Source organism: Dama dama, chromosome X (genome assembly GCF_033118175.1).
Source record: "Dama dama isolate Ldn47 chromosome X, ASM3311817v1, whole genome shotgun sequence".
Taxonomy (NCBI): Eukaryota; Metazoa; Chordata; class Mammalia; order Artiodactyla; family Cervidae; genus Dama; species Dama dama.
Window position 1 is genome coordinate 66,816,940 of NC_083714.1, and position 9,867 is coordinate 66,826,806.

The window sequence follows — 9,867 nt, forward strand, 5'->3', positions numbered from 1 at the left end:
TATCCTCAAGTACTGGATCTTCAAAGTTCACTAAAATATTACCCTAGTTGATAGCCATACTTCCTGTACTCCTCCTCCAACACATGAAATATTCTCAAGTAGAAAAGAACAAAAATAACAAAACCAATTAAGATACAGATGTTTGTAGAGAGCTAGATATTCTCAGAAGTGAAGAAACTCACGTGTATGTGCATTTTAAGGTTCTTTAATAATAGTCAGAATAGTCTTAACATGTTAATTCAGCTTTCCTTTATATACTACAATAAGAAAGCAGAGCAGAGAGAGCCTGTGCACATAAACCTGAAAGAAAATTACTCAGAAGTTGCAGTTATGGGTTGAATTAGGTCTCCCCCCACCTACCAATAATTCATGTGTTAAAGGCTTCACCCCCAAGACCTCAGAACATGATCTTATTTGGAAATAGGGTAATTATAATTGGAATCAGTTAAGATGAGGTCACATTAGGGTGGGCCCTAATCCAGTATGATCAGTCTCCTTATTAAAAGGGGAAATTTGCCCACAGAGACAGACACACACAAAGGGAAGACAATGTGAAGACACACAGAAGGAAACAGTCATCTAAGAGCCAAAAGAGAGGTGTGAAACAAGCCTCATCACAGATGGTTTCCCCACCAGAGCCTCATCACAGATGGTTTTCATACAAATGTGTGATCTTTTTTGTGATTTACCTCAGTTACTGTTTCTACCTTTCATTTCCTAGAGTACTTTGCAGAATCCTAAACTATTTTGATTCCAAAGCGGGTTAGTTATATATCAGTACAAAATCAAAGGCTCACCAATCAGAAACATAGGAATGAAATAGATATCCATCTGTGATGGCATTATAGTGGTTTGGGGCCAGACCCGGCGGTAAGGCAATGACAGAAGATGTGCACCGCTGTCGCTTTGCATGGAAGCAGGAAGGTACAGGAAGAAGCAATAATGCCTTAAGAGGAGTAGAACAGAAAGGGAAAGAATAAGAAATAAAGCTGAGCTTATAGAAATAGCTTCTACTGTGCATTATATTTAAAAGCTCTAGAGTGCCATCTGACCTTTCTACCAGGAGAAGCAATAAATAAAATGTATACATAATTTGTATTTTATATTTGTTTTGTACCCCAAATATGGAACTCAGCCTATTTGAGAATGAGCATTCCTAACTACAACATCAGTGAATTCACAATCAACTGGACTATCAACTCCTTTTGACGGAATCTATTTGTTTCAAAGTCATGTTATTTGCCCTTGTAAGAAGCAAGATAAACAGAGTAGTTTCAAAGAAAGTTGTGAGATAGTTGGGCTTTAAGAATTTGACTTTGACAAGTTCAAGAAGTGAAAACGGGAGTGGGGTGTGGGCAGGGATGTTTATCCTATTAAAAAAAAAAACAGAATCAATAAGTAATTTATTCAACAAGCACTTATTGAATACCTTCCATGTGTCATTTGGTGATGGGCTACATACTAGACGTGTTAAAAATGAGAAGCAGGCAGGATACATTACAATCCAGGAGAGGAAGAAGGTGATTCCATGACAGAATGGCAGGTGAGATTTTAGGTCAAATGTAGCCTTTAAGCATCTCTCATATTCTACCAGGTAGGTGGCTATTAATACTTACATAAAGACCAGCCCTCTCCGACACAGGAGGAAATAGAGGCCCTGAAATACAGTCTTATTTTTCCTCCTATTCCTAGATAATGAAGACAATGAAAACATAATTTTAATTGAAAAGTTGATGGGAATGAGTAAAAGCTTGCATGCTTCTAAAAATTTCTGCAGTTCTTGGCCTTTCCATATTCTTATGATAAAGCCCACAGTGGTCACTTCCTTCGTATATCCCCAATGAGGAACCATTAGCTTTTACTTTACTTTTTACAAACAGACTATTTTTTAGAGCAGTTTTAAGTTCACAGCAAAATTGAGGAGAAAGTATGGGGAGTTCCCATAAACACACTAACCCCACACACACATAGCCTTGCCTACTATCAACATCCTCCACTAGGGTGGTATATTTATTACAAATGAGGAAGCTACATCAACACATCGTGATCACCCAGAGACCATTATTTATGTTAGCTTCACTCTTGCTGCTGTACACCCACTAGTGTCAGTAACTCAGTCGTGTCCAACTCTTTGTGACCCCATGGACTGTAGCCCACCAGCCTCCTCTGTCCATCAGATTTTCCAGGCAAGAATACTGGCGTGGGTGGCCATTCCCTTCTCCAGGGGATCTTCCTGACTCAGGGATCGAACTTGAGTCTCATGCATTGCAGGCAGACTCTTTACCATCTGAGTCACCAGGGAAGCTATATTCAGGGAAGCTATACCAGGGAAACTACAGTAGGGAAGAATGTTTTATGGGTTTTGACAAATGCATAATAACATGGATCCACCATTATAGTTCAAGCAGAATAGTTTCACTGCCCTAAACATCTTCTCTGCTCTGCCTATTCATCCCTCCCTCCACCCTAAGACCTGGCAACCACTGATCGTTTTACCGTCTACATAGTTTTGCCTTTTCTAAAATGTCACAGAGTTGGAATCAAACAGTATGTATTCTTTTTAGATTGGTTTTCTTTTTCTCAGTAATATCCCTGATAGCTTAAGTGGTAATGAACCCACGTGCAATGCAAGAGACACAGGTTTGATCCCTGGGTCGGGAAGATCCCCTGGAGAAGGAAATGGCAACCTACTCCAGTATTCTTGCCTGGAGACTTCCATGGAGAAGAAAGCCTGGCAGGCTAAAGTCCATAGGGTAGCAAAGAGTTGGACACAACTAAGCATGCATGCACTCTACATTTATGATTCTTCCAGTCTTTTCATGGCTTAGTAGCTCATTTCTTCTTAGCACTAAATAACATGCTATAATAGCAAATGATGACACCTACCAGAATTATACTAAAATTTAAAAAACGAAAGTGTTGGCTAGGAAATGGAACAGCAGGAATTCTTATATACTGCCGATGGAAGTGTAAATTGGTACAACCACTCTGGAAAACTGCTTCTCTATCTTGGTTAAAGCTGAATGTATGCTTAACTTATGACCCAGAAATTCCACCCAAACATAAATACGTACGTAGATTCACCAGTAGCATGTACAAGAAATTTCACAGCAGCATCATATGAGAAAGTGAGAGAAAGTGAAAGTGAAGTCACTCAGTCGTGTCCGAGTCTTTGTGACCCCGTGGACTGTAGCCTACCAGGCTCCTCCATCCTTGGGATTCTCCAGGCAAGAACACTGGAGTGGGTTGCCATTTCCTTCTCCAGCATCATATGAGAACCAGCAAGTAAATGTTTATCAACAGGAGAATGGATACATAAAGTATATTCAGTTAAGTCAATGCTTCACAGCTATGAAAATGAGCAAACAACTACCACAGGCAGCAATGTGGAGGAAACACAAACACCAGGTTGAGTGAAAGCTGTCAGACACAAAAGACTAAATGCTCTTTGATTACAGTTATATAAAGTTCAAAAACAGAAACCTAATCTATGACAATATATAGTGATTACCTTTGAGTAGGAGGAGGATAATGAATGGGAAGGGGAATGTTCTATTTGATTTGGGGGATGGTTACACAGGGGTTTTAATTTTTTTGGGGGGGAGGGGGGTGTTTGTGGGATCTCAGTTCCCCGACCAGGGATTGAACTCTGGCCGTGGCATTGAAAGCCCAGAATGCTAACCACTAGGCCGCCAGGAAACTCCCACACAGATCTTTTCATGCTGTGACAATTCATTGAGCTGTATGCTTGTGATTTGTATACTTTTTAGAATGCATATTGTTATATTTCAGTACAAACATTTATTAAAGAAATATAGAATGTCAGTTGGACCTATTGAGATCCAGAAAAGCTATACAGGTATCTATGACAGGAAGCCTACATTTTTTTCCAACCTTCACTTATTGGGAATTAGTAGACTACACAATGGGTTAATCTCATGAACTAAGGATAGCATTTTTATAGATAAGGTGGCATTGGGACTTTGGTGTGCCTGATGTCAAAGCCTATGCTCAGAGCCAGTATCCTATACTACCTTCTATTATGATTATATACTCTCTTCCAGACCTATTTATGCTAAACATCCATGGTTCTGTATATTTTCTTTTCCCATTTTATTTTATGACACAAATGGATAGCGAAATGCTGAGTGTATACTCAGTTATGTTTCATGACACCAAAATAAAGTTGAAAGACATTTGTTCGCTCTAAACAAGGCCAAATGAGTATCGTATGTGTGTGTGTATTATTTTTTGTGTGTTGTGCTCATAAGCCTTAGGAATATGTATGTGATATGTCATTATATCTTTTGAATAAGTTTTCACTTGTTTGAAAATGCTTTTCATATTTTGCTTAGCATTTGACAACAGTCCACACTGAGCAGACAATCTCACTGAATTTTCTGTGTTGGACATTTAAGGGTTTTCCCCCCACTCAGGATATATTGGGTTGGCCAAAAAGTTCTTTCAGGTTTTCTGTTACGATGTAATGGAGAAACCTGAAATGAACTTCTCTGTCAACCCAATACTAATTCAAAATCTTTCAGGGCCTGCAAGCAGTTTAATTTTTTCCAATGTGCGTTGACTTGTATGGAGATAGTAAATTGTATCTGTCCCTGTTCATCTGTTCTCCAGTGATAACATTTGTTTAGTTCCCCAGGAGTGTGTTTTAATGCCCACCCCGGCCATCTTGACTAACTCTAATATTCATCCTTCTCTGGTTCTTAATAAATTGGTGAAACTGCAACCCCACCAGTCATTTATAGGACTGTGAAAGTGAAAGTGAAGTTGCTCAGTCGTGTCCGACTCTTTGCGACCCCATGGACTGTAGCCTACCAGGTTTCTCTGTCCATGGGTTTTTCCAGGCAAGAGTACTGGAGTGGGTTGCCATTTCCTTCTCCAGGAGATCTTTGAACCCAGGGACTGAACCCGGGTCTCCGGCATTGTAGGCAGATGCTTTACCATCTGAGCCACCAGGGAAGTCTTATAGGACTGTGAACCAGTGAACCAGTGAAGTTGCTCAGCTGTATCCGACTCTTTGCGATCCCATGGAGTGTAGCCTACCAGGCTCCTCCATCCATGGAATTGTCCAGTCAAGAGTACTGGAGTGGGTTGCCATTTCCTTCTCCAGGGGAGCTTCCCGACCCGGGGATCGAACCCAGGTCTCCCGCATTGCAGGCAGACGCTTTACCGTCTGAGCTACCAGGGAAGACCACTTCCCTATTTAACCATTCATACACACTGAAATTTGGTCATTCATTTTGACTCTTAGCTTTCCACCTCTTAAACACTTTATAATCCATAGCTAAAGTAGCACATGCTCACCCTCTAGTTACAAGCTTAATATGTAAACACGGAAAGATGTGGGAATAGTACTGTTTTCATAGAAGCAAAGCACTTTTTTCTCCCTGGAGGTTAACTATTTAGATTGCCTATTGAATATCATAGATGATTCTTCTCTGACTCTTTTTGCATTAAAGATAGCTTGTCCAGTATTCTAGCTTTGTTCGTGTATTCATTATTATTGCTTTAACTGGTTAAATGCAGTTGATATCATTGAACATGTATATTCATATGACAATTTTTAGTATAAATGTTCAACTCATTTTGTAATATAGCAATAGTTTCAAAAACATAAGAATTTAATATACACATCTTTATTTGTGATATAATTATCAATTTTCTTCATTTAATTTTTAGAGACTATACTACAGAACTCCTAAAAGGGCAAAACCGAATAAAGCATTATTTCCAGAAGTAAGGCCTGCAAAATTAATAATTAACATGACAAGGTTGTTAAATGTTTGACATCCTTAAGAATGTAAGGCATAGAGCTAGCCCAGAAGACCATTAAGTAAATATGATCTATACTGTGGAGAAGAGTAGATCCTCATTCCGTTAGGTAGATGCAGTAAACTAAGAAATCTTACTCTCTTAAAAAAAAAATTACTGGAGTATAGTTGATTCACAATGTTGTGTTCAAACTAAGAAATCTTACTCTCTTAAAAGAAAAAATTACTGGAGTATAGTTGATTCACAATGTTGTGTTCATCTCTGCTCTACAGCAAAGTGATTCAGTTTTATATATATATATATATACACTTTGTCATATTCTTTTCCTTTATGGTTTATCACAGGATATTATATATAGCTCACTGTGCTATACAGTAAGACCTTGTTGTTTATCAAATCTGTATTATAGAGTTTAGATACTAATTTTAAAACAGCTAACAACACGCTAACAACTTTGAACTTGTTCAGAGTTAAAAACAAAGACACACCCACATGCTCCCTCAGCACCTTTCAATAACCTGCCTGTTTCAACACTTGGTAGCTTCAGATCAGATTATTAGCTTTGACCTTTCTTTTTTACTTTGAGCAAGGTAATTGGAAAGGTGAAATTGATAGAAAGTTATACAATTCAGTGGTATTAATTTTCCTGCATTGCCTGTAGGAGTCATAGTCCGACTTGTTTTTCTCATAGACATTTGGTTATAAATCCAAATGAATATCTTTTAATCAGTCCTGGATGAGAAATATCTCATCACAACCTGTTAAGAGATATTTGTGAAAAATGTAATGAAATGTTTAAGGAAGAAGGAAGAGACATACAATAGCAAGATTCTCATGAAAATGTATCTAGTCTATTGATGAACTCAAATTCCAAGTCTGAGTTTTGAAACAAAATGTCCATGGCATTTTAGCTAACCTGCAATGAAAGAAAGTGAAAGTGAAATATTTGTGGAAAATGTAGCGAAATGTTTAAGGAAGAAGGAAGAGACGTACAATAGCAAGATTCTCATGAAAATGTATCTAGTCTATTGATGAACTCAAATTCCAAGTCTGAGTTTTGAAACAAAATGTCCATGGCATTTTAGCTTATCTGCAATGCAAGAAAGTGAAAGTGAAAGTCGCTCAGGACTGTCTGACCCTTGTGAACCCATGGACTGTTTGTGTAGTCCATGGGATTCTCCAGGCCAGAATACTGGAGTGGGTAGCCTTTCCCTCCTCCAGTGGATCTAAAATCCATGAAATTCTGCAGGCCAGAATACTGGAGTGCATAGCCTTTCCTTTCTCCAGGGTTCTTCCCAACCCAGGGATTGAACCCAGATCGCCCACATTGCATGCAGATTCTTTACCAGCTAAGCCGCAGGGAACCCCCAAAAATATTCGAGTGTGTAGTCTCTCCATTCTCTCACTCTTTGCGACAACATGGAGTACACAGTCCATGGAATTCTCCTGGTGAGAATACTGGAGTGGTTAGCCATTCCCTTCTCCAGAGGATATACAGTCCATGGAATTCTCCAGGCCAGAATACTGGAGTGGGTAGCCATTCCTTCTCCAGGGGATATTCCCACCCCAGGGATCGAACTCAGATCGCCCACATTGCAGGCAAATTCTTTACCAGCTGAGCGACAAGGGAAGCCCGAGAATACTGGAGTGGGTAGTCTATCCTTTCTCCCAATCTGTGCCACCACATGGACTATAAAGCCCATAGAATTCTCCAGGCCAGAATACTGGAGTGGGTAGCCTATCCCTTCTGCTGGGGATCTACAGCCCATGGAATTCTCCAGGCCAGAATACTGGAGTGGGTGGTCCATCCCTTCTCCAGGGGATCTTCCCAACTCAGGGATCAAACCCAGATCACCCACATTTCATGCAGATTCTTTACCAGCTGAGCCACAAGGGAAGCCCAACAATGCTGGAGTGGGTAGCCAATCCCTCCTCCCACTCTTTCTGACCACAAGGACCATAAAGTGCATGGAATTCTCCAGGCCAGAATACTGCAATGGGTAACCGTTCAAACCCAGATCTCCCACATTGCAGGTGGATTCTTTATTAGCTTGAGCCCCAAGGTAAGCCCAAGAATACTGGAGTGGGTAGCCTATCCCTCTCCAGCGGGTTTCTCCCCACCCAGGAATTGAATCAGGCTCTCCTGCATTGCAGCCAGACTCTTTACCAGCGGAGCTATCAGGAAAGCCCCTTACATGAATAGCTTTTTTCCCTCTACAACAAATACAAAATGCTCTCATTTCCAAATCTCTGAAAAAGTCTTTATGGTGACATCAAATAAATAAGAAGCTTCTTAGCTTTTTTTTTTTTTTTTTTTTTTTACAGAAAAGAAAGTCAAATTTATTTAATTAAAAACTAGACTTAAAAATTAGCAAATATACAAACACACACTCAAAAATACACACACAAGAGCACTATGTATTGACTCATAGAGGGGAAATGCAGTGGTGGAACACCGCTCAATATGGCTTGTCAGTTATAGGAAAAGAAATCTAAGCATGCACGTGCGCACGCTCGCACACACACACACACACACAGACACATACACACACACACACACACCACAGACACACAAAAAAGAACCCAGTGGTTTTCAACAGTACATTGTCTATTATGAACAAAAATTCAGAATTAGTTTTCAAAGTTTACTTATTTAATTCAAAAGATGGCCATCTCGGGTGTAAACATACATACATTTTTCAGTGGTTTACTGCTGACTTATTTTAAATATATTAGTGTTATTACATACAACTATTTCTTGTATTTAACACCCTTTCGTTTTATTTATCTTAATGTCTCTAGCTTCCACCTACCAAAAGTTTCTGGTTGGTAGGAAGACAGGTGCCTCATTCTCTGTGAATTTGAATGTATTGGTTTTAAACACTCGTCGGAAAATGTTTGATCACCATTTCAACACATGGAAATAGTTACATCGATGCTTAAATTGCCATTTTCTGCGAAAAGTTCCGCAACTCCAGGGTCGAAGACTAGGCAGTCACTGTTCATGATGGCTGTTTCAACTCTCTCATGAATGGACAGAGGCGTGGCTTCCCAAGTCAATCGCCGCCTATTACCATTTAGCTCAAGTCGATAAGAGAACTTTTCAGCTTGTTCGTGTGTTCCTACCAGCTGGACAACGGAAAAGAATTTCTGGTGACCATCGTAGGTTTCCAGCTTCTCCAAGATTAATATAAAGTGAAACCCAAAACAGGACTGCATCATCACCCAGTCAAGGGCACCAGAAAGATTAATGCTGACTGCAAGGAAAACGACAACTTCTCCCTGCAGGGTTATAATGGACTCATGTTTCTGCGTCAGATGCGGCACTACAGCATTCACTGAGCCTTGCCACCCACAGAAGTTACCAGGGCAGGGACAACAACAGGGCCTAAACTCACAGTGTTCTTCATGGTCTGCTTTTTCTGTGGGTGGCATAGTTATTTCACAACCAAAAGAGGCGTATTTGCAGGGGAAAAGTACCGAGACGGCCACTTTCTCCATTGCCAAGTTGCGAATTGATGTCAGCGGGCCCCGGCAAGTTGGACAACGTGTGAGCTTTGGGCGACAGTCGCTACAGACAAGATGGCCATTATGACATTGTAGAATTGGAGGCAACACATAATCAAAGCAGACGGGACACTCAAAAAGACTCGCCAAGTCATTGTTGGACGCAGTTGTGCCGGCCAGGTCAGGCACCGTCCGGGAGGAGGGCGCGCCATTTGACGGTCCAGTAGGTTCTCTCTCAGTCCGACGGCTCATTTCTGTGGGCGGAGAGCGCGCCTCGGACCTCGGTCCTGGCTCAAACACGCTCCGCCGTCGCCGCCGCCAACGCCCGTCACCGCGGGCAGCGCCGCTGCCTCTGCCTCATGCCAGTACCGACGGGACACTCTGACTCGCCGCTGCCGTTAGAGAGCGCCCAGCAACGGTCGCCGCGCTCCCCACTGTCCGCCGCCGGCGTTGCGCGTTCTAGAACCCGCCGCGCGCTCCCGCTAAATACCTCACACTATGGCGGCCACCGCGGGGGGGCGCGACCCCGCGCGCCGGCGGCCCGCAGGGGGTCAACAAGAATCTTTTTAA

At 41.3% G+C, this 9,867-nt stretch overlaps 1 protein-coding gene across 1 annotated transcript; it reads right to left on the bottom strand.

Moving 5' to 3' along the window:
- Positions 1 to 8,509: 8,509 nt before the first annotated feature.
- LOC133052032 (E3 ubiquitin-protein ligase SIAH1-like) lies at positions 8,510 to 9,564 on the bottom strand. Its single transcript, XM_061136769.1, has one exon. It carries the CDS (start codon positions 9,547 to 9,549, stop codon positions 8,701 to 8,703), a length of 849 nt encoding a protein of 282 aa, XP_060992752.1. The 5' UTR covers positions 9,550 to 9,564; the 3' UTR covers positions 8,510 to 8,700.
- Positions 9,565 to 9,867: the final 303 nt, after the last annotated feature.